Below are 25,137 nucleotides of genomic sequence, written 5' to 3' on the forward strand. Positions count from 1 at the left end.
TCATGCACGAATCAATCTGTCTCGTAGTAAAAATTTTAAATACATTACAGCTCTTGAATAAAATTCTAAAATCCTGGCTCACTTCAACACAGCTTAAGTTTTACGCTAAAAGCTGAGTTTAAAACATCCGAATCATTGTGTCTATTGTTTTATTAATAAAACATTTAGAAATTACACTGGAACCACAGTATTAGTACGTTGTAATTAATATTCCGTTACTTGGTCCTATTCATAAATTAGTTATAAATTTTCTTTCACATTTTCAATTATTGTTACAATGACGGCAGATGTACTATATTTACAAATTATGCAAATCCTTATAACACATATATTCATTTATTTATATTTGTTTCATTCTATTTTACTGATTTATTTATTTATTTATTTTTTTTTTTCGTTTTTTAATTATAATTTCACATAATACTAAATCCAGGGTGTTTTTTCAATACACCCCAATTTCTAGAGCCGATCCATGGGTTCTTCACGTATGATAATTTGTTTATTTAACTTTCGACGCTGTCATTCGATGCAAAAGTTTTCAGCATATTTTGAAAAACCTCAATAACGACTGACATTCTGTTGGTAATAAAGGTGGCATATCTACCACAAAATATAAGAGTCACAAAAAAAAAAAAAAAATTAAAAAAAAAAATAAGTAACTGGAAGTACCGTACGGAAGGTAAACAATATTCGCTAAAATTTCTGTCAACTTTTAAACGCGTTTGGTAAAAAAATTATTCAACTAAATTTATACTATATGCTGTATAATGTACAGTTTCAAGTGCTAGCTTTCGTGATTAACTGAGGATAATTTTCCAACGCCGTTAAACTTACAATTAAATGCATCTTCTCGATAAGATATTCAAACAATAAATAAAGATTAATTGAAATTAATATAATATTCCCATGTACTATTACAAATATTTTGTTCAAATATTCTGTTATTGCAGAAATTATACTAGTTATATACTTACGAATGCCGTATTACTTTATACCTATATATAATATATTACACGGGAACTTGTCGTATCCTTACATGCGAATGGATACGCTCTCGATTCCATCAAATAATCGAGACAATTTATGTACAAACACACCTATAATAATAATATTTAATAGTCTTTGTACAATAGAGAAAATACAATTGACGGCTAAAGAAAAAGAATAGCACTGACATTGCCGTCGGATACGGACTCGCCCAGGAAATCGAATCACTCTCGAGATGGATAATCGTAAAGTCTACATTTGGCATTCATCCCGATCGTTTGTCGTATAAGATATTGCAATATTTTAAAGTCCGATACTAACGCGTTAAAAATCGAGTAAGAGATGAGAATAACGAGGGGTAATACTTTTTTATTATAATTACTCTCAATTACGTCGTAACAAATTTCAAGGCCAGTGATAGGCATGGAAAAATTGTTTAATTTACTAATGAATTTTCCTAGATAATTTTTCCTGCAATCAATTCCCTCTTCGTTGAACCAAAGAGTTTCTTTGAGTAAGCAAAAAAAAAAACAAAATTAACAGTACAAAGTTACTTTCTCCATGCCCGTCAACGACGGAAGATGGGCGATCCTATTCTCGCAGCATTTATACCAAAATCGAAGAATTTATTTCTATAACAATACTGTAAAAAAGTGATTTTTCAAGCGATCCATCTTAACCCTAGAACATGTATATCTTTTTTTCTACCTTATAACTCATGAGTGGGATCGTACGCGTCTCGTGTTCATAAAATCGTTTTAAAAACAGTAAGGAGACTTGTAAGGACATGAATAAAACTTTTCTCTTGCTAATCAGAGAATAAGTGGTAAAGAGAGAATTTGATTTCATGGAAGTTTGGTCGTAATATAACGTAAGTATTGACGCGATAACGTCAATTTTTAGCTTAGGAGCGCAGTGTGAAAGTCAGCTGGGGTCGTTCACGACCACATACATGTGCGCTAGGGCTAAGTATGATTACAACGTTCCGATGCCAGTTTTATTGGATTCGATATGTAATTAATTTGTCTATTCGTCAACATACGCCAGTCGGAAATGCTAATCGTTGCACGCGTCAGTGATGTATCGCTTAAACTTCATCTGTAGTGTATCAAGGAAGGAGGAGAGTCTACGGGATCAATTACACGTTTCATCTGCAACGTCAAACTAACGATTCATACAGCTTTCGATTACTGCAAATCGTTCAACAAATTTTAGAAATATCTACTCGACGCTGTAATAAGTCTGTGGTATCTCAGATATACGGTAAATAAAGGAAAAGATTGCGATTGATAGTTCTAAAAATTAGATTCTTATATATAAACAGAAATTCGTGTATTCTTCGATAAATGCATGAAATAAATGCTGCCATAATTATCTACGATCGAATGACATCCTACAGAGACATTGTGATGTCGAGCGTGATTCTATCAAAGTATAAAATTGCGAAAGTTGGCGTGTCACATGAAGAACTCGGTGGATCGACTAGCATGCAGTCACGACGCAGGTCTGTCCAGAACAGAAATCTCTATTAACCTGAGACCGCGCGTCGTTGGATCAGTCAATAACAAGCCTCGGGGCCTGTAAACTCTGTCGTTTTGTTCGCTAACAAATTTTGCTACTTTTCGCAAGCACTTTTCGTAGTGCGTTTCTGTACATATGTAGATTAGGTAGCCTGTTAGACAGGCGAGACAACCTTCGCAGTACGTCGAACAGCTTGCACGTTCCGCTTCCGCAAAATAGTTATTCAACTGATTGATCGTGTACTCAAACAATTGACTATCCAGCTGAAAATCAGTAACCCAGTGTTATCAAAATTGACTCACAGTGTTCAAGGATTTATTCAAGATTTTTTGTGGAGAGCAGGATGGATTTGTCGGAATATTTTTCCCAAGGAAAACTTCTTCTACGAGTATATAAAACAAATATTACACTCAATTCGAGGTCATTTAGTTCGACAACTATCTGATGTGGGAAGAAAACCAACTCAAACAATTTTCTCAGGGAACGAATTTAAAAGCTATAAACTCGTAGCGAAAAAGTTTAGTACGAATATCCGTGACACAAGTAAAACACTAAAATATTTCCAACGATTCTTTCAAGCATCACGAATTTGAGGACATTACTACTAGCGTCAACATTTTTACAACCACTGAGTAGGATATTCAGGACTATTATAACAACTGTTCATACTGAAGAAAGATCGGAATAAACAAGGAAGGATAACAGGTTGGCTTAATCGACATAAAAAACCTTGCACATTGATAAAGTAGGGCTTATTTCGGCCTTTTCGCAGGGACTAAAAAACTTTGGATAATTTCCTATACCAATAATTTCAATATTTTGAAATACCAAGAGCGAACTTAACATTGCTTCAGAATAATAATTTTTATAACAGCATGTAAATAGTCAAAACAATTGTATACGTGAAAAATTTCGTTTTGAAAATCCTGTAAAGATCTCTTTTTACGACAGTTTAAATTTTTACCACCATATGGTTTAAGACAAAATAAACAAAATATTAACAAGTAAAACAAGGTTGGTGGAATGCCGTATTTCAAAGTACTTACTCTACCCCCCAGCTCGGAGGGAAACCTTGTTTGAAATTTAACCATAGTGCCTTCGCTGTAATCGCGCTGGATGAAGACTTTCAAACAATTTTGCGGTAGCCCTCCGCCGGCTTGTCCTCTACCACTCGACATATCTTCCAACGGTGTTAACGCCGCGTGGTTACCCTAAGAAACAATATTAGAGTCTTATTATAAAGTTCGGTCATTTCTTCAACATAAATTATACATTTATGAAATCTCTTGAAGAAACATTAACAAGTATGTAACGCAACTACAGGAGGTTTCCAAAGTTTTATATATTTGGGATTGTGTTTGGAGATATTCGATTATTTCGTTACCACTCTTAATGCAGTTGTAACAATTTCGTATTTCGCATACGATGACATCAAAAACGTGTCTTTATCAACAGCATACCCATTTATTTTACAGTGCAATGATTATTTTCATCAAGAGAAATACAGTATTCATCGTCAACGTTCATACTTGATCAATAATCTGAATATAATGTAATATGGATAAAAGTAATTTTGATGCATTTCGATATTTGCATTCACATCAATACTTCAAAATTCACGAAATATGTGCAATGTTGACATTTGGATGTAATTAGAACGATCTGAAGTCTTCGACATACCTTAACAGAAACAATTGCTATATCACCGACTAAACAGCCCAGCCTTAAAAATGCCTATTCAATGTTCCGACAAGTTTAAATACTAAATAATAGAAATTCCATTGAAACATGTTGCTGGGAATATTCTTTATGCTAGCAATCGTGTTAAATATCACTGCAATATTGTAGTAATGCAAATAGTTGCCGATCGCAACAAAGAAACTGTGAAAAGAAATATTAAACACAGAATGTATATGACAACAAAAGAGGGGAAAGAAAGTTCACCTGATTTTTTGAATGTTGGTATTTTGGAAAGGAATCCAGATGGCTCAAAGGCAAGTTCGTGGCGTTCGCCATAAATCTGAGTACATACTTATAATAACCAAGATATTCAGTAACCAGCCAATCATTTCAGCAACTTCATGTATATTCGCTTTTTTTCAACAGCGTGTGCATGTAAAATCATTGATATATATTGTAAAATCACTAGCGCGGTGAGGAAAAAATTATCCGACGAATGAAAAAAACACGCAACTCAATCCGTAAATCGAGATAAATCGGGTACGGTTTTTTTTTTTTGGGGGGGCAAAAATAAGAGTCTGCTGAAAAGAAAGCGAGTCACTGCTGATTGCGAGTCAAGTTTTGGCAGCGTGATACGATTTGGCCAAAATCTCGCCGCATATTTTGATCGCATTTAAAAGATTTCTAACCTTGTTCTGCAAAACGTCGGCTGAACTGTCAGAGACGAAAAATCCGCGAATTCGACATAATTTTGGAGACGTGTATTGTTTCAGGTCATATATCAATGTTGACGTTGTTTTGGGTTCGTTTAAAGGTTATTTCAGCAGTCGCGATTCATTTTTTACCCACTGCGCATGACCAACGATGTTCAGGTATGTGCTTACTGGGCCGCCATTTTGTAAAACATGTTTCAAGAGCGCGGAAAATTCGAAAATTTATTCACATTTCAACAGCATATTCTTCGTGCACGATTAAATACTAAATACTATAGATCGTTTTCGAATGTCACCGCATGTTTGTGTTGATATGTTCAAAGTTTAATTCAAAGATCACAATTCTGTTTACAGACGATACAACGTTTAGTTTAGGTCCGAAATGTCAACAAAATTCACGCCCCTCTGAACGTTGATGCAAGAAATATATTAGCGACAGTTCAATCAGAGGCAACGAACTTAAACAGATTAATATAATTCAATATAATGATTAACAGTGCCAAGGTGAATTTCTGAGTCTTACGTCGTGGAAAAACAAAACAGGAGAGTGACAAGTAGGAAATGACTGCCCTTGAAATACAGGTTACGTCAAGGCGCATGACACAATGTATTTCTTAGTTATCCGGCATATTTCGCATTACTACAGTCGCTCGAGATGAGGGAAGTTCAGCTGATTGCGAACTCTGAATACATTCTCAAAAGTGAGAAAAAAGTAAGGGTGAAATCCGAGCAAGACGCAAAGTTGACGCAAGGCTAGTTGATAAACACGGTGGAAAGTATACAGATATTGTTTTGAGCAATAGGTTTTGACAGAGGAGTGGTACCCACTCGAGACTTACCAATGGCATTTTAAGCTTCGTCGTGATTTAGGCAAATGAATACGGCCAGCCAATAAACCGAAATCCTTCAGGCGAACATGGGTTCAATTCTTCCTCGACCAATTATCACTTTTCGGTTATATTTTATCAGAGATAACAGCAGGATAACGGCTCACACGCAGGTCCCTGATCGTCATGCATTTCTATGCACGATGCGCGCGCACGATGGGAACCAACCTTACAAAAAAAAAGTAATGACACGCTAGTGGTTTAATAATTCCAAGAACAGCTTTGCAACAAATCCGCCAGGGTACGCGAAACTAGCATACTCGGCAGTGAAGCGGCAAGATTGAATTTCCACCGTGGCAATAAACGCCCTGCGTTGATCAACGTAACAACGGCGTGACTGAAGATTTAATCCCAAAATTGATTAATACAACAGCAAAATGATGAATTGTTTGTACTGGTCTCTTATTGATCGCTGACTCCTAGGCTTCTAGCGCAGGGCAGCTGGGCCGATCAACAGCCCAAAAAACCGACACTAGCACTCCAATAGCTGAAGTTAAACCAACGAGTCACGTGGTGATAGCTTATAAGGCACTGATTTATTTTAGTCACGTGGTACAGCGTGAGGAAGTTTGAATGTGTTCACCTCGTGAACAAAATTACCATGTTTTTCTTCTACTGATTATATATTTACTTAAAGAAATGCACTAACCAATGTCGAAAAGTTCATGTATTTTCTCTATTTTCATACAAAAACAACGAAATCTCGTTTCTGTAGGAACGTTTGCGTGCTGTCAGTTCTGTCACTTTAACTTCATACATACACAATGAGCCACGTGATTCGTTAGTTTCATTTGGAACACTGTAGTTCCATAAATTTCCGTCGATTACGAGTTTCAGGTTAGGGTCATATCTTAGATTATGAGTTAGTCTACAGTAACCGTGCAATGTAATTACTCATTACTTTTTTCAGAAGCGTTGTATCACTTCACGACTAGATTTCTGTTGTTGTTGAAATTCATAGAATCAGGAACAGTACGTGATTTGAAAATTGATACTGACATTTCATAATTTTATCTTCCACAATTTGCTGAATCACGCTAATAGATTTTATGAACTGAAATTCAGTATCACAATATTGGTATAACTATGGAAATGATATTCGACAACTACTTGGAAAATTTCAATCAAGATAAATTTCATTTCACAAGGAAAATCAGAGTTTTCATATTTTCCAGACTATTGTCAGTCTCGTTAATTGATCGTACTGTCAATTCACGGTATGGACAGTCAAGTCTGTGCTGATGGTAAACTGCTGGAAGTGATCGACGATAATTGGCGCAAGGAACGTCTTCCGATTGACGAAATATCAGTTCCACTCGCCGAGCTTCCTGACCCAGAAAGTGACAATGGAGATTCGCACATGACTCTAAAAGAATTGGAACAAAAGTGGAATAACTTGGCACTTAGCACACTTAGCGAGAATCACTTGCACTCTCCTACGCCGCCACATAACTAAACTAGCTATAAATCTAATGTAAAAAATATGTACCAAGTTTGAATTTTATACTGTGTTTTGAAATAATATCAGCCTGCTTATTTTGATATCGTTGATAATATTTGGCCAACAATGGAGTTCCCTAGCTTAGGAGTTCGTTGTTCGGTATCTGCTTGTAAGCAACTGGATTTCTTGGCCTTTTCATGTTCGCATTGCAAATTAATTTTCTGCAAGGAACACTTTCACGTATCAGCTCATTCTTGTTTAAAATTTCAAGATAATATCGTTGAATCTCCTGAGTCAGTTTCCGATTATTACTGCTCTGATTCTTCTTGTAACAACCATTCACCCGTGGAAATACCTTGCGTCAAATGTTGCTTACATTTTTGCATCGCGCACCGTCATCACGGCTGCTTAGACATTAGCGAAGAACAGAAATCGAAGGAACTGGAAAAGTGGAATAAACCACGGCAGGAATTTGACGAAGCAAAAGCAACAGTCGATAAGCAAATCAGCAATTCTTTGAGAAAAGCTAAAAATTCTACGGTTGCTGTTAAGGTACATTCGTCATCGAATCTGTGATATCTTATCTATTTGTGTCGATTCTATTTTGAATCTTGTCACTTTCATATTTGTCTTTTGCACATTTTCAGGTGCAACTGATGCGACTAAAGGGTCGAGCAGTCGGTTTCAACGGTATACCGACCGATGAAAGACGATACTTCTTGGTCTATCCACCAATCACAGGTTCGTTGAAACATACCGGAGGTCCAAAAGCAGTTTTCACTTGCTTACGTTGGTCGCTTGGTAGGACTATCGACGCATTTGCCGATGCGTTAAGCGTACCAAATACCAACAACTTGTCCAAGAGTCAAAAGTTGAAACTGTTTCACCAAAACACAGGTTACGCTTTGTCCGAACGAATGGATATACTCATATCAGATCTGTTGAGCAGTGCAAGTTTGATCGATGGTGAAAGTTTGATATTAGAATATTCCGATGGCTTGAAAGTGGACGAAAGTATGTATAGATAACTCGTGTTAATAAACGTCAATTTTACTTATAATATTGGTTTCCCGTGTTGTTCTCTTTAAATATTTCTCTATCAATTCACCTTTTTATTACAACCTATTAACAAGTACATTTACCACGGTTTTGCATCGCTTGATTATTTTTAATCACCAATGCGATTGTTGAAAGAAAAAGCCAACAGTACTTAATGAGTAATGAAAAAAGATAACTCGGCTACATTCTTAAAAAAATAGTAAATAAACTATCTAATATTTTTCTATGTACATTCTCACCTGGTATATTCACTGTTAAGTGAAATTCTCACCATGCATTAAAGTATCGTATACATATGCTGCAACAAAATCATGGGAATTTGTCATCACTTGCAAAGTTATCGTCAGAGTCCAGTTTTTTTTTTTAACTTCACAAATTGGCAATTGAAAATCGCTTCTCTAATGAAGAGAGCTTGGAACATGTTAGCTTTCAATCTTCTAAATTGAGAATATCCTAAGCCTGATCACAGAAAGTCAATTTACAAACGGTACATTTTGTTTGTTCCGGGGTTTGTGATATAGATAGCAAAGCCATGCAGACGCAGGTACTAACGCTAAACAGGCAGGTATTAAAAAAAGACTGGAAAATTTGAATCCCACCCACTGCTCAACTTTTCCTGTGTTGTTAAGGGAACTCGAGCTGAAAGGCAAATAGACTTTCAACTGAGCCTCTTGCATTGTCCAACCTTTGTAATTGATTGCAATACATGCGTAATACCCGGAATCGTCCAAACTGAGCTGGTCAAAACTGAGCTTGGATAAGTATATTTGATTACCAAGATGTATCTGATTGCTGGGTAACATTTTCCACCCGGCGTCTCTGTAGATTATCACATCTTCTCCTCTTTTGCTTGGTGCAGTGTTAAGTTTTCTGAACCATACGATGTTCGGTTGTACACTAGACGTTACTCTGCATTGAAGAGATATTTTCTGATCTCTGCCGTAATAAGCGACGCTCACGTTCCACGGTCCTTCTATGATATTTGGCGCGTGAACCGTTCCATCTTTGAAATAAATTTTGAAAAATGGGATATAAGCAAAGTCCAAACCTCAAACTATCGCACTGGGAATTTCTCTTACCTATTATTTCCAACTGAAACATCCTCAGTACCTTAAAAGTACCGTCGTTTCGAATAGTGCTACATTTGTACAAGCCGCTATCCTCTTCCGCCGTTGTCTTTAAAATTAATTCATCAAGCTGGCTTTGACTCTGCACGACTTGCCACTCTGTGTCGATGGTTAAACTGCTTCTTAGAATCTTGCACGATTGCTGATTATAGCCTGGACCACATGGCTGTACAAACGACCACGGTACATACAGTCTATTTGTGGTAATGAATAAACAAACCGCCTGAACAGACAATTCAGTAATCACAGATTATTATTAATTTACCAAAAAGTGCCACTGATATTGACGATGTCCAGAATGATGGGACATCGGATGACATCTCAGATTAAGAGTTTTTCCAGCCCAAACTCGGACGATTCCACCTTTTGCATTATTATTGTTGATGTTTATAATTTTCCCAGTCTCAGTGCCCAACACCTCCAGTTCTTTGTGACCCTCTGCGTCGGACCAGTACGTCAGTAATGGCCAGACTGAAATTGCCAAACTGCATATTTATCATTGGCTGTAAAAATAGCTAATTGTCCGAACTAAATTTTGTATTTCTTGAAATGACGTATAATGTTGAGGAATAAGCTTAATTATCAGCTATTGGTATGCCACATTAGTAAAAGCTCTTCGTAAACTCACTGGGGAAAACAGGTTCTTGATGAATTACAGCTAATGAATAAATGGTTAGACTCAGAACTATTAATATAATAGTACCGATGTGCATTGTTCTCTTCAGACCTTCTTTTAATCGCGCAGGTAACAACGATGGTTTACTTAGACTCGTGAATTCAGTGACATAGCTTTGCACATTTTGATTGTCATTTTACGTCTAGAAAATCTGAAATATATTATTCTTAAATTTTGTACTGGATGCTCTCTCCTGTAAATTTTATGAAACTGCTTTATATAGATATTGTGTCAATCATATGATAGATCTTGTGATGTTCTGCACTTCACCTTATCTACGTAAAATGATGAAGTGGTTATAATTCCAAGTATTATTATATAACAGTAATTGATACATAAGTATCTCAGCTAACGGAACTAGTTCATAAATCAATCACATCGGCAGCGCACCATATTTCGCCGTTCCATATCATTCCAATTTTACACCTTCTACCGGCAGTAACAAAAGTTGACACAATGAAAGTTGTACAATCTTTGAGAAAAATTTAAAACTCGGTAATGGATGATTTATAATTAATATATCTGGCAAACATTGTTTGTGTTTACATCTGTAGAGATCAATGTTATTGCAATATATAGTTGCTGTTAATCTCACATTATATTCTTGATCAATCTCAAATTTACAGAAAGACGTTAATTTAAGGAATGTCAAAATTTTACGGCAATTGTATTTATGATAATTTTTACGCTCAAACTGATTCACTGTGCCTTAACAGTAATTGAGGATTTGGAGCACTGTGAAATCCTTCCACACATAACGCGCTACTGATATGGACAGATGGGAAGATGTGTAGACAAACACAGCCTGGTTGATAGATAATCATACACATGCTTGTATGTATGATATAGGTAGATAGATATTGGCTAGTTACTGATATGAACAAAAATACATCTCCGATAGATAAGGTACGCGTACCAGTAACAATGTTGTGTGCGTGTAGACACACACATATACGCATGTCTTATATTCATATTTTAAATCCATTTCCTCTGAAATCTGGTCAATTGAATCGGTGCGTTTATCTATAGGTATGCTTCATTTGTTGTACTACTTGCGTATTAGAAGATATAACTAAACATTCTCAACTCTTTCCAAATTTTTCGTACAAGTTTGAAACTTTGGAGAATGCAATTTTTATTCAGATATGATCACTCATGAATATGTTTATGAGACTAGATCATTTATACATTTTAATATATACCATTTCTGACTCATATAATCATATATATTGTAGCTTCATATAATTTTTCACCTTTCTATTTTCCATGACCAGGAAAATGTCAGTATTATCAAATAAAATACGCACAGCAGTCTCCGTGTCGAAAAATTAATATCGGGTGATAAATTAAAAATCAGACAGTAGGAGTTTTGCATTACGGATATTTTTTCTGCTAAAGGGAATCGCATAGCTGCAGGTATAGAAATAAGGGTAACATTCAATAATGCATATTATATACAGAAAGAACACACGTGACGTTTATTGTAATTTGCAAAATAATGCAATAATTGTTTTCTTATAGAGAAGTAGACAGTTCTAGAATCAAATACTATTGTAATGTGATAATTTTTTGAAAAATTTGTGTCCTTCCGCAGCGTTTCATACATTAGGCATATTGAATCATATGCCGCTGTAAATCATTTGCTTCCTGCAGATTTTGAATTTTGAAGTATGTACAGTCATGACGTTTTAATATCAAACGTCTGTGTATCATATCATCAGATCTTTTATAGGAAGGAACGTGCACCTTCACTTATAAAGGTAATTTTAAGATTTTCATACAAGAAACATCAAATCGTTTTTCAACTATCAGTGATATTGAACGAAAATTTTTTTCCGCTGCCTAACTCAACAATAACATAATAACGGGAATCCAACCAACGATAACCGCCATCTAGCGGAAAAATTAAATTTTGAAATATTCTCAGAGAAAGATATACAACATTCAGGTAGATGAATATTGTTTTTGCAATATTTTATTGACGTAAAATAGTCGGAAGCATCAAAGTAATCTTTACGAGGAGTATTATGAAACAGTTTTATCTCTCGATCAAGCTTTCGAGGCTATAAAAATTCGGTACTCCGACAATGACGTCACAATGACACCAAAACGTGCGGATGGAACGATATCCACGCTTATAAATAAACGAATTAAGGCAAGGTGAAGGGCGGCAAGAAACCGTTGGACAAAAGCCAAGTCGATCAACCAATAACGAGTCTGGTGTTGTTATGACCGTTTGTCCAGTATCCGAGTTGAAGCGCCAGTCAAAGATTAGCCCATATTCGAAATCCGAATATTGTACCGCGGAGTATCCGTCAAAAAACAAGAGTTTAAGTTCCACCTCGAAGGCGGAGAGGCTGTCGACTGCCAAGAATCTTCTGGAATAATACGGCAGATTCGAATTTCGAATATCGACGAGGTTTCGTTTCTTTCTCGAAACGAGTAGAGGGTTCACAGAGAGCGCCACAGTCCGCGGCCATATTGTTGATGTATCACGTGACCAGGGGAGCAGTGAGGTGAATGCGCCGGGTCACATTCGCCAGGCATTTAACAGGAAAATTCACGTGTGTTATTGAAGATAAATTTTGTAGTAACCGCAGCTTGAAATCCGTTCGGCATAATGGATCCGAGAAAATTGACAGAATTGCTGCGCGCCACCATAGACCCGGCCCAGCAGAAACAGGCCGAAGAACAGCTCGCCCAGGTATGAAATATGCTCGTGGTACAAAATCCCGGTAGACTAGACAGCCGCGCGGACATGTGGCTTTGCTCCTTGAGTGCCTGCCTCGCGGCTTTTATCCGAGCTCCTATCGCCACCGCAACCACCTTCTGCCCTTTCCCTTCCAAACCTAGGAAACTATCATACGCCGGATCTTCGAAAATTGGCTCAAATTCAGTTTTTTATCCCTTAATGCCATGTCACGTCTGGCACCGAATTGGCATGCGCGAAATCTAACGATAATAATACCCTCTCTGTTACTTACGAGCACATGTTTCGCTTTGTCTGCAAACTTCTCGATGCCCGATCCATTTCTGCTTTGCAGAGGAAGTAAATGATTTTTTCCCGATTGAAAAAACGCGAGAAAATTAAAACGATGATCGTTTTCATTCCACGCATTGGTAATTCCATACTTTTTACACAGTCCGTATTTTTCAACGCAACTATTCTAATTTCAGATCCATAAAATCATTGGGTTCGCTCCGAGCCTTCTTCAAGTCGTCATGTCTACCGAAGTCGACATGCCAGTCAGACAGGCTGGTAAGCGTAATGACAAATCCCCAGTTTCAATAATAAGTTTTTCTGAATCGCAATATTCACTTTTTTGAAAAATTGTACTGCTCGCCCAATATGGCGACAAAATTGAGAAAGTGATAACGATCAGGGATTCTTTTGGGTATGGCAAAGTTGAAAAGAAAGTTAAAAAATCATGCTCAAACATAGGGAAAATGTACTTTTTTCGGTCAGTCATTTTCGAGTTTTTATTCGTAATCATTCTCCAATGACTTATCACGTACCACGAAAGAATAACAAAATACAATTCAATAGTAGAATACTTGGGAACTGAAGGGATTTAATTTCTGAATCTGTCTGCGCAATTCCAATAAGAATATAGTTTTGGCCAAGAACAGATCATGAATTTAATTTTAGCTAATTCTTTTGTAACTCCGTTTCGTCACTGGCATTGATTCAAATATTTACAAGCTCTGAAGTTGAACATTGATTTCTGTAAACTGTTATTCACTTTCTTACTGTAATGTAAAACAGTCATATTTGAGAATTGAGCGCCATACTTGAAGCTGTAAAGTTCAAATCGTAAACCTTGAACCATATTCATTGATTCACCATTAGTTGAACTACACATGATCATGACATATTTAAAAAACAAAAAGTAAAATTCTACTTAAGTGTACCTAATTCTACCTAATTCAGCAAGAACATGTCTACATTGATTACAAAAGCATTTCTTGTTTACTTCAAAATTTTACCGGTCGTTGCTGAAATTGAGTTTAGACATGCCGCAAGTGTCTGGAGAAAATACGTCCCAACTTACTAACATCGGATTCATACTTTTCTAGATAATTTTAGTGTGACTGGAATAACAGTTCTGAAAATACCACAAAAACCGTTTATCTCTTCAATTTACAACATAGCTGGATATATTGAAAACATGTCAAACCTTGTAATGTACATGCAGAATTATTTACATACTTATTTATGATGCAAATATTTGTTATTTGGCATATCTGCTTGAAGTATCTGTGGAAATGGATTTCATTACAAACAACATCACATCTGTATGTGAAATATGAGCGCTTTTAGGTGATTAAATATAGACAAGATGGAAAAATAGTTCAGTTGTGCACATATTTTGTGCCTGCCTTTTTCTATTTTACATTATTTCGTTCAAATTTCTTTACAGAGCAAATTGTAAGAGGCCAACGACCGAACCGTGTTACTAAACCACCATATATCCATGTTACTGTGTATTTATTTTATTAATCTCAAGGAACTTTTAATCCGACTGTATAATACTTTGAGTCACTGTTTATGTTGGTTCTTGATAGCTTCAGTGAATTTTGAACCTTAAATTTTATAAGCTCCGTAAACCCGAACTACACTCGAACTTTAAGAACTTTTAAGTTTTGAAAAACCATTTGGTTTTATAGGTGTTATATATTTGAAAAATTTAATTACAACAAATTGGGCTGAACGTGAGGTTGAAGTTGGAGCTCCCGTGCCATTCAGTATACACGAACAAGATCGTGCAATGATTCGAGATGCCGTAGTAGACGCTGTGGTGCACGCGCCAGAGCTGATAAGGCTAGTTGAATCATTTATCGCATTGCACCTTTTAACTAAGCCCTTTTCTCTCTCATCGTCATCAATTCATCACACAAAGTATCATCTCTTTTAATACAGAATTCAATTAGCTGTCTGCATAAGCAATATAGTGAAACATGACTTTCCCGGACGATGGACACAAATCGTCGACAAGATTACGATATATCTTCAAAATCCAGATGCCTCGTGTTGGCCCGGAGTACTTCTCGCACTTTACCAGCTCGTAAAGAATTTCGAGTGAGTTACTCCAATTTATTGTACGGTTGACTTTATTCGTGTATTTTCGTTCTTTATCTGACCATTAACATGACTCAGAATTTATCTTTGTAACGAATACTTTGATACATTATGTTACATATTACTCAAACAACGCACGCCGATTAAACGAGTTCTTATTCTTTACAGATATAAAAAGGCAGAAGAAAGGGGTCCCCTTAACGAAGCAATGAACCTTTTATTTCCTATGGTTTACCAACTGATATTACGACTATTACCCGATCCCTCGGAACAATCGGTTCTTTTGCAGAAACAAATACTCAAAATATATTTTGCACTCACACAGGTGATTACATATTTCAGTTATGCTATTTGCTAATCAATGCGATATTATTACCACTTTTTTCGAGAGAATCAGGGTGTTTTTCTTTAATCCTGAATTCACCGGATATATTACCTCTCCTTACAGTATTCACTTCCACTGGATCTTATTTCGAAAGAAGTATTCTCACAATGGATGGACGTTGTCCGTCAGGTCGCCGATAGACCCGTTCCCCTAGAAGACAAGCATCTAGAATTATTTGATGACGAACGTGCAGAGTTGCCGTGGTGGAAATGTAAAAAATGGGCACTGCACATACTTCACAGGATGTTCGAAAGGTGCGTTTTAATTTAAGTAACCAGATAAACCTTGTGAAACATACCGTTAATGGCGTGTTCTTTTTCTCTGTTCGACAGATATGGCAGCCCAGGAAATGTAACCGTAGAATATAAAGAATTTTCCGAATGGTATTTGCAGACCTTCAGTGCAGGTATTTTGGAAGTTCTGCTGAAAATCTTGGATCAGTATCGAAGAAAGATTTGGGTTTGTCCCAGAGTCTTACAGCAGTCGATAAACTACATAAATCAGGGGTCAGTTGACACTCTTTGATACCAAACACCTTACGCTCCCTTTTTGCTATAAAACCATTATTCACCTCAACATTTGTGGTTGTTTATTGTTACAATTGGTCGACATATTCACTGATCATGCAGAGTGAGCCATGCATATTCGTGGAAATTCTTGAAGCCGCACATGTTTGAGATTATCCGTGACGTGCTGTTTCCAATTTTATCACATTCTCCGGCAGACGAAGAACTCTGGAAGACTGATCCTCACGAATACATTCGAGTTAAATTCGGTGAGTAAATCTGTTGTTTTCAGATTAAAAAAAAAAAAAAAATTGCTCGTCGGTTCTCATTTGATCCTTTTTTATTCGCAGACATTTTTGAGGATTTTGTTTCACCTGTAACTGCTGCGCAAACGTTGTTACACTCTGCGTGTAAAAAGCGGAAAAATATGTTACCGAAAACCATGCAATTTATTATGGAAGTTTTAACCAGTCCCATCGCTGAGCCTAGACAAAAAGATGGAGCCCTTCATATGGTACGGAAAATAAAGAGCTGCGATAAATAGCTTAGTAATAAAACTTCATATTCAGATTGTCAGATTACATGGAAAATTATTTATGAATGTTAAATTTCAGGCTGGAACTTTGGCGGAAGTGTTGTTGAAGAAGAAAATATTCAAAGAAGAAATGGACAAATTATTGATGCAGTATGTGTTCCCAGAATTTGCGAGTCCACACGGTCACATGAGAGCAAGGGTAAGATTATTTTATCAAATATGAATTAGACTGTGTATTTCATACTTTGTTCACATGGATTTCGATGGATTAAAAATCGAACCTCGCCAAGTGGTTAGCTTTACAGACAACTGGCTGAATATTTTTCATTGTTTCAACGCTGATAGTGAAATTTTTGTTTGCAGGCCTGTTGGTTCCTTCATCACTTCTCTGAGATCAAGTTCAAGCAGGAAGCAATTCTGGTAGAAGCTATTAGATTGACGACAAATGCGCTTCTGCATGATCGTGACTTGCCGGTCAAAGTTGAGGCTGCAATCGCTCTGCAGATGCTGCTTTCTGCACAGGATAAAGCGCAGAAGTACATCGAACCGTTGATAAAGCAAATTACGTTAGAACTTCTAACAATTATTAGGGAAACTGAAAACGACGACCTGACCAGCGTGATGCAAAAGATAGTTTACACATATACGGAACAGCTAATGCCTATCGCCGTTGAAATCTGTCAGCATTTGGTGAGTGAATCAAATTTCGTCTGCTGGAAAATCGGTTCTGCTGTGTTAATGTTGCTCGGATTGATTTGCTTCTAGGCTACGACTTTCAGTCAAGTACTGGAGACTGATGAGGGCAGTGATGAAAAGGCTATAACAGCAATGGGTCTTCTAAATACGATTGAAACACTGCTCACCGTTATGGAGGACCAACCGACTATAATGGTTCAGTTACAACCGACTGTACTACAAGTAGTGGCTCATATTTTCGGACAGAGTGTTATGGGTGGGTAATCTAAAAGACGATATTTAGTGAATTTGAAAGAGAGTTCTTTTATAAACTCCCTCTGCATCATATAAACAACACTTGTTATCTGACGGTAATTTGGATGTAAATGTTTGAATCACTTATGAATTTCGATTGTCGTTCACAGAGTTTTACGAAGAAGCCTTGTCGTTGGTTTATGACTTGACCGGAAAGACTATTTCGGAGGATATGTGGAAAGTTCTTGAACTCATCTATCAGCTGTTCCAAAAGGACGGTTTTGATTACTTCACAGACATGATGCCGACACTTCATAATTACATCACCGTAGACACACCAGCCTTTCTTTCAAATGAAAATCACATATTAGCCATGTTCAACATGTGTAAAGCTGTATGTATTTAATATCGTAAAAGGTGAACGGACAACAACTACGTGATTCCTATTGTTGTAAAATTTTCCACAGCAACTTTGTTGGCTTTGCAAAAAGTCTTAACGAAGTTGAATCCTGTGAATAACACTGCTAAGTTTCACAGCAATCGGTATAACAAAGTTTGTGTCTGTCCCGTTTGGACTTATAACATGACCAACGATGTCAAGTAGCATGTAAATTATACACAAGTTGTAATATTACTTTTTTATAGATTTTAACTGGCGACGCTGGCGAGGATCCTGAATGCCATGCTGCTAAGCTGTTGGAAGTTATTATTTTGCAATGCAAAGGTCACATCGATCAGGTGCGTGTTCCCATTTACACTTTTAAAAAAAATCTTGTCATCAGTCGACGTCTCATCGATAAAAAATTAATTCTTCCATTCTATAATTTCTTTAAGACATCTGTCTGTAGAAGTATGCACTTTTCATGTTTTCATTAGCTTGCGCAGCATCATTTGACACACCTTATTTCACAGTGTATACCATCATTGATACAATTGGTTTTGGAACGTTTGACGAGAGAAGTGAAGACGTCAGAGCTGCGCACAATGTGCCTTCAGGTAGTTATTGCCGCGCTTTATTACAATCCGGCTCTGTGCATCGAAGTTATGGACAGACTTCAAAGCACTATTGGACAATCTACACAACCAATAGCATCACATTTCATTAAGCAATGGATACACGATACCGATTGTTTTCTGGGGTATGTAGAATCGTCCACACACCGTCTGACTGTATTTCTTTGGTCTCTCACTTGCAAAATCGGGAGAGGAATGTTCAGTTTTTATTAATCTCTGTATTTCAGTCTGCACGATCGAAAACTTTGCGTTTTGGGAATGTGCACTTTGATTAGTATGGGGCCCGCAAGACCGGCTGCAGTCAACGAATGCGCTCAACAAATTATTCCTTCGCTAATTCTTTTGTTCGATGGACTCAAACGAGCCTATGCGGCAAAGGCTGCTGAATGCGACGACGACGATAACGACGAGGAAGAAAGTGATTTAGAAGAAGGTAAAAAACCCCGATCATCTACGAGTGTTACGATAATGAGAAGGAAAATCTCATTGCGCGGTTCAAGGTTTACAAAAAGATCAACAAACCAAGTGACTGTAAAATTTATGTTTTCCAGAAGTATTGTCATCGGACGAAGATGAAATTGACGACAGTGGTCAACAGTATCTTGAGAATTTGCAAGAGAAAGTAAGTAAGGCGTCGGGCCAACATGGATTCAATATGACCAGCACGATACGAGATGGTCACGGAGATCATAGATCCGACGATGACGATGATGACGATTCTGAATATGAAGCAAATGAGGAAACTGCTCTGGAGAGCTATACGACTCCATTAGACTCCGACGAGACCAATCAAGATGAATATGTTTTCTTCAAGGAAATCATGCAAAGTCAGTATATTTACTTGTTACAGGGAGAATCTTATTACTCTTAGACGTGAGCATTCGTAAACAAAATTCCTAAACAATACCACAATTTTTCGGTCGCAAATTGAAACGATTATGGGTTGATCACCTAAAATATATCCGTAAAATGAAATTCACCTTCCTTGTTGTGAAAAAAAAAAATCAAACTGTATCACGCAAATAACCTTACGTTGAGAGAGTTGATTGCTGGACTTGGAGGTAAGTATTGTTTTAAAAAAAAGCGATAAAAAGCCTTTTGTGTTCGTTTGTAGGTGAACATTTTTATGCCGCGCATATATTTATGACAGATTCTAATCGCACTCTATTCTGAATACGAATCGCTTTTGGAAAAAATAAAAAACAAAAGTAAAGGAATATATATATTATATATATATTCGAATACCATTTGCTTGCAGACATCGAAGCTTCAGACCAACCTTGGTACAAAGCTCTTACGAGTCACTTGACATCTGAACAACAGAAAGCATTGCAAGAAATAATTCTTCTTGCCGATCAACGTAAAGCAGCCCTGGAAAGTAAAAGAATTGAACAAAGTGGTGGTAAGTTTATTGCACAGATTTTTTTTAATTTGCTAACTTGGCGAATGGTATAAAAACGTTCTTTGCTCGTTGCAGGATACGCCTTCCACCAGCAGACTGTACCAACTTCGTTTAATTTTGGTGGAACCCCTTTAAGCCGATAAGATATTCTAACGATTTTATTCTAGAACGATAAGTAAATTTCAAAACAGAAAAAAAAAAATAAATAAATGAATAAATAATGTATAAAATAATGAAATTGGACACTTACAGTACGAGACTGTAACTCGACCACTTCGAAGACATTATGCATTTCCTATTTACTATTTTTATGTATAAACTAAATGTACTTTGTAACAAGGCAATCATGTCCAATGCTCGTACTAAATGTATTTGGAAAAATATCTTTCGTTTTGTGCGCTGTTCTTGCTACGTCGTGTTGCCAATAACATACGCCTATAAATATTAAAATTTTCGCCACTGTTATCCATTTGTGACGCAAACAATTATCTGTATCAATTGCGACACTAGAAATTAACTGCTGACAAACTTACGAACAGATAAATTTATTTTATTTATTACAAGGGCTAATTTTTTCCTGCTTAAAGAGTTGTACAAAGGCTATGATGATATAATAGGATTTGCTTTCCATATCAACTGGGCTATCTTTTCACAACTTAAAGACTAGGCTATACTTTGAGTGAAAAAATAAAAATGTCGAATGGTTTTTGTTTTTCTCTATTAGTCACAACATTCGAAATACCCAGGAGAAATATAAACTTTTTTCTTTTTTTCCTAAAGAAATATTTAAAGAAAACCTAATATCATATCCGATCTTTGGTGAAAATCAAATCAATAGTGCCAATGAATAAGAATAGTGGTTCAGTTGATGGAAAAAAAAGTACGAAATACCGACACACAATGATGATAATTATAATACCACATTTAGTGAACTGAATATGAAATGGCTGAGATATAATTACGTATTTATGACTAAAAAAAAAAAAAGTTGAAGAGATAGGAATATAAGGAAAGTCCGTGCATCCCCAAATTGCGCTGTATAGAGGCAATATTGCAACCTGTACCTCTTTAATAATAATATTAATAATAATAATAATAACAATAACAATAATATAGTATCTCGGTGCCAGCTGGAAATGAGTTTAATGTCCCATTAGAAAACAAATTTACTTTATACAAATGTTTGTTGAAGAAAAAAAGAAAAAAAAAAATTGTTAAATTGTTGATATAAATATGTCAAAGGCTAATTTTTACTATACACACCAAAAAAAAAAAAAATATTTTTACCGATATAATCAATTTTTTTTATTTTTTTTTTTTTTTTATTTTCTGTCTTATATTTTCTCTGAATTCTCTATTTAAATGTATTTATAGATAATCAATTTTCAATAATTGAGACGGCATGCGATCCTATCTATATACATATATGTATGTATAACCATCTAAAGTTATCTTCATACTATTTTTCTTAACGTCTTAACGCCCAGCCGTTATTATACAACTTTTTGTCCACCACGGCACAAAATTACGTATATAATTTTGAAATATCCAGAATAATAATATCTACTTCAATTCAATTACTATGTTACACAGTTTACCCTCAAAGGAATAGGGAGGAAGAGGAAGAGGACGATGAGAAGAAGGGGAGGGTCAGGGGCAAGGGGGGGGGGATGAACGGGGGTTAAAATTATTATAATAATATATCAGAGCCCAAAACGATAATGGCGTACAAAAAAAAAGGGGTGTTCTGTGCTGTGGTTAGCGAAGTGGATCGATGCATTGTGCGAGCGCTCCTAATAATGACGAATACCTGAAAGATGCAGGTCAATTAATTGCCGTTACAGATTTTTGTATATATATACTTAATATCGTGTTTGTGAAGAAGTAAGATAATTTTTTTTTTTTTTTTTTTTCTTTATTCAATTTGTATCGTTTGGTTATTTTTTTTTTTTTTTATTTTTTGTTTTTTTAATCTCTTTCTTTTCGCCAGTCGTTTAGTCAAGTATACAGAATTAGACTCATCACATTTATTTCCAAAATTGACCAACTACGACCGTTAAGATTAATATTATATTTAACATAGTGCTTTGACGTAATGTTACTGTTGTAGTTACAAATCTGAAATTGTTTTTTAAAGTCCCGATTCACCGCTGCCGAATATGTTGTGTCAATCGATGTTGTTAGTTATTCAAAATTACGGACATGCTGAATAAACAATTATATTTTCATTATTCGCCAAACTTTAAGAATACGATATTACCGATAGTTTTGAGGAACGATTCGCTACTTTACGCTTCGAAATACATTGTTAAATAAAGTTTGCTGAAATATTAGTCCCAATTACAACCTGACTGAAATTTCGCAACATAATATTGTTTGTTTGTTTGTTTTTTTTTGTTTTTAAATTTTTTTCCAACCTTTCTATTAACGTATTTTCTTTCATATACACGATTTTTTCAGGTTTGAGTTGGTCAAATTTGGAATAACGATTTGGGAATCTGTTTGTTTATGGACAGATTTTTCGGGTAGTGAGTTTTCAAAAAAGTGCCTTTAAATGACGAAGAAGATGGGACCTAAATTAAAGAATACAGTAAAGCATTGCTGTAGGTCGGACTGAGGCCAGGACACTTCTCTAGTTTATAAGTTTCATAGGTACTATACTAAAATATAATAATAATAATGAAAATGAAATTGTTCCTTTTTTTTCCTTCTATTATCTAGAAATCTTTATTTATAATAATGGACCCTTTGCCGTTTTGTAGTTTTTATATAATATTTAAATTATATAACGATGATGATGATGATGATAATGATAATGATAATAATAATAATAATAATAACAACAATAATCATAGAGACAGTAAGCCAAACAATCTAAGTGAAACATATGCTCTATATATATAAAATTATAACTTCTTGACGTTTGTGCATAAGATATGGTCGGAGGTAAAATAGAAGCTATGTTGGTGCTTTAATATTTGGTATAAGTTCTTGAAAACTTCGCTATTAAAATTGAAATGCAGCTGGTAAAGTTATACTTGTCATTTATTTATCCAAATCCTTTAAAATGGTATTTTTTTATTGAAATTTTTGAACTCACGAAAGATCTCCGCATTGTATATTTGCCAATTGTAAACGCGCACGGGGGATAAAATGAGGATATATTAAACGAGTTTCAAACATCGATTTTCTTGTATATAGTATCACGGTAATAGCGTGAATTTAATCGTGTAAAATTTCCAAAGTAAATACATATATATGCCAAATATAAAAAGCATGATAAATTGAGCGAAATAAATAAATAAATAAATAAATAAAAAATAAGACCTCGCTGTCGTAGATAAAAATATTTGAATTTATATTAGAAACAAAGTGAAAAGGAAAAACATAATTGTATGTAATATCTCAGATTATAGGGTATAATCTTTCATTCGGAGCACTGCACACAGTCAAATGTAATATTTTTATTTTCTCGAGTCGAAATTGAATAAATTTAGGAAATAAGAACGGAAACCCAATCTGTGCGTAAAGGTGGAAAATAAAAGAACGTAACTAGCAGTCTGCAAAATGGGTCACACGCAATAAACTTCATTAAGCATAGTAAACCCCTCTTAATTTTTTCGTCATCCTTTGTATTCTGCTTGTTTGAAATTCCAGCTACGTTACTTCTATATCATATGTTTCAGACTATTTTTTACTTGCCTTTAACCACAAACCACACGAGACCACAACGTACATTCACTTTTTTGAAAGTGGCTCCGCACTTGGCAGAATGTTCTTTTCACACCGTGTCCTTATAGTTAAATCTTCATGAAATTTCTTGACAAGCGCAAGTCGGTATTACGATTAGAAAAAATTGCCTTACTTCTTGATTAATTCGAACAATTTAAGTGATTTGAAGAATCCACTTTACAGAAATTTGTCAGCATTAATAAAGACAGATTAGTTTTTAAAGGTATTCATTTTATATCTCAACTCAAAAATTCTCTTCCACCATGTACGAACGGAGAATCATAGAACTGTGTAAGACGAATTGCGCTATGTCAAGTTTGAAAAAGGTATTGAAACAAATCAGTTAATTACTTCCAAACATAATTTAATCGGATTTATTATTAATACAATAGTTACATTGTTAACGTTGTGTGTTATAATACGTTTCGTATCAAGGCGCACTTATGGTACGTCAATAGTCCTCTCTAAACTTTATTAAATAGAAAAAAAAAAAATACAAACAATCCATTCACCGAAAATGCCTGTCCATATAATCAAACAAGCGCTTTCGCTGACACGCAAAGGATTACGTACACTGTATTTAAAAAAAGAAGAGGCAATGTTATTACTTGGTTCAAATTCTGCCTTTGGCAAAGATATTTTCACTCTTACATGTGATTTGCGAATTGTTCTAGATTATTGAAAATAAACGGCAGCTTTTGCGCACATGCCCAACTTACCGCATAAAATCAAGCTGTGCTATAAATTCATCGTTATAAGATTTTAAAGATGTGAATAGTGTTACAAGGAGTACATAGATGTGGAAAAACGTAAATTCCACCCTAATTAATCCTCGTTCAGCGACATATTATGTTCAAATATGCAGCGATTAGATACTTAAGTCTACCAATGCTTTACCCATCACAGTTAGTCAGTTCTGCAGATATTTAGAAAAAGAAGAGCGTTACGCGATTGTATCACTCATGCAATTACCTCCTTAGAAACTCCATCAATGACCTATATAATATTGAGTGGCTAGTAAAAAAGTTCAGCATTTTTTCTGACGAATTAATATTGTAGAATCATGTGTTGTAATTGTGTCAATTTATCGGATTCAGTACAGAACAGAACGTAAAATGGTCGTCGTCTTATTATACATTGTTCGTGGATAGGATTTTATTACTTTTTACAAGACATAATAATTAATCAATCCTATCACCAACAACACGTTGTTATCATGAAACAAGTTCCACCCAACTTTTCAACGTCAACGTACAAAGTGCGTTTATATGCACAAGCGCAAAATAAATCATGCCCCACCAATTTTGTCGTTTGAGAGCAAAGGGTTCCGAAATAAACAAAGAGATCCACCTTTGAAACATCTCACTTTGAAAATTGATAAAAATGTACATTCCCCTTTTTTTCTAGTAAATATTTTACTCAACTTTTTCACTCCCTGCTCTTTGAAAACTCCAAGTCTTTG

The 25,137-nt window shown here is 35.5% G+C and overlaps 5 protein-coding genes across 14 annotated transcripts; 3 read left to right on the forward strand and 2 right to left on the reverse strand.

Annotated features, from left to right (window-relative positions):
• Nucleotides 1–132: 132 nt before the first annotated feature.
• LOC107220846 (golgin subfamily A member 7) lies at nt 133–6,481 on the reverse strand. 4 transcript variants are annotated; one of them, XM_015659609.2, is made up of 4 exons: nt 6,438–6,481; nt 5,741–5,956; nt 3,555–3,719; nt 133–2,771 (listed from the first exon to the last, which is right to left on the reverse strand). In XM_015659609.2, exons 2-4 carry the CDS (start codon nt 5,747–5,749, stop codon nt 2,481–2,483), a joined length of 465 nt encoding a protein of 154 aa, XP_015515095.1. In that variant the 5' UTR covers nt 5,750–5,956; nt 6,438–6,481; the 3' UTR covers nt 133–2,480. The 4 variants fall into 4 exon arrangements, with proteins under 4 accessions (XP_015515095.1, XP_046602144.1, XP_046602142.1 ...); XM_046746188.1 differs by lacking the exons at nt 5,741–5,956; nt 6,438–6,481 and adding an exon at nt 4,878–5,071; XM_046746186.1 differs by lacking the exons at nt 5,741–5,956; nt 6,438–6,481 and adding an exon at nt 4,453–4,734.
• Nucleotides 6,482–6,527: 46 nt separating this feature from the next.
• Nucleotides 6,528–7,330, forward strand: LOC107220840 (anaphase-promoting complex subunit 13). 5 transcript variants are annotated; one of them, XM_015659602.2, is made up of 2 exons: nt 6,528–6,625; nt 6,964–7,330. In XM_015659602.2, exon 2 carries the CDS (start codon nt 7,008–7,010, stop codon nt 7,242–7,244), a length of 237 nt encoding a protein of 78 aa, XP_015515088.1. In that variant the 5' UTR covers nt 6,528–6,625; nt 6,964–7,007; the 3' UTR covers nt 7,245–7,330. The 5 variants fall into 5 exon arrangements, with proteins under 5 accessions (XP_015515088.1, XP_015515087.1, XP_015515086.1 ...); XM_015659601.2 differs by having other exon boundaries at nt 6,591–6,674; XM_015659600.2 differs by lacking the exon at nt 6,528–6,625 and adding an exon at nt 6,631–6,760.
• Nucleotides 7,331–7,355: 25 nt separating this feature from the next.
• On the forward strand, nt 7,356–8,289 carry LOC107220839 (AN1-type zinc finger protein 1). The gene is made up of 2 exons (XM_015659599.2): nt 7,356–7,781; nt 7,877–8,289. Exons 1-2 carry the CDS (start codon nt 7,356–7,358, stop codon nt 8,255–8,257), a joined length of 807 nt encoding a protein of 268 aa, XP_015515085.1. The 3' UTR covers nt 8,258–8,289.
• A 231-nt stretch (nt 8,290–8,520) lies between these two features.
• LOC107220844 (fibroblast growth factor receptor-like 1) lies at nt 8,521–10,867 on the reverse strand. 3 transcript variants are annotated; one of them, XM_046746185.1, is made up of 5 exons: nt 10,362–10,867; nt 10,119–10,242; nt 9,681–9,886; nt 9,368–9,581; nt 8,521–9,291 (listed from the first exon to the last, which is right to left on the reverse strand). In XM_046746185.1, the coding sequence occupies exons 2-5, from the start codon at nt 10,126–10,128 to the stop codon at nt 8,762–8,764; spliced, it is 960 nt and encodes a 319-aa protein (XP_046602141.1). In that variant the 5' UTR covers nt 10,129–10,242; nt 10,362–10,867; the 3' UTR covers nt 8,521–8,761. The 3 variants fall into 3 exon arrangements, with proteins under 3 accessions (XP_046602141.1, XP_015515093.1, XP_046602140.1); XM_015659607.2 differs by having other exon boundaries at nt 10,044–10,242; nt 10,362–10,866; XM_046746184.1 differs by having other exon boundaries at nt 10,044–10,284; nt 10,362–10,866.
• A 1,446-nt stretch (nt 10,868–12,313) lies between these two features.
• On the forward strand, nt 12,314–21,134 carry LOC107220847 (importin-7). Its single transcript, XM_015659610.2, has 19 exons — nt 12,314–12,795; nt 13,269–13,350; nt 14,760–14,913; nt 15,013–15,171; nt 15,340–15,496; nt 15,620–15,810; nt 15,889–16,062; nt 16,186–16,331; nt 16,413–16,576; nt 16,677–16,796; nt 16,961–17,287; nt 17,363–17,549; nt 17,698–17,921; nt 18,173–18,265; nt 18,440–18,666; nt 18,769–18,974; nt 19,093–19,368; nt 19,800–19,943; nt 20,019–21,134. The coding sequence occupies exons 1-19, from the start codon at nt 12,712–12,714 to the stop codon at nt 20,084–20,086; spliced, it is 3,183 nt and encodes a 1,060-aa protein (XP_015515096.1). The 5' UTR covers nt 12,314–12,711; the 3' UTR covers nt 20,087–21,134.
• Nucleotides 21,135–25,137: the final 4,003 nt, after the last annotated feature.

The sequence above is a fragment of the Neodiprion lecontei genome, chromosome 7 (assembly GCF_021901455.1).
Source record: "Neodiprion lecontei isolate iyNeoLeco1 chromosome 7, iyNeoLeco1.1, whole genome shotgun sequence".
Classification (NCBI taxonomy): domain Eukaryota; kingdom Metazoa; phylum Arthropoda; class Insecta; order Hymenoptera; family Diprionidae; genus Neodiprion; species Neodiprion lecontei.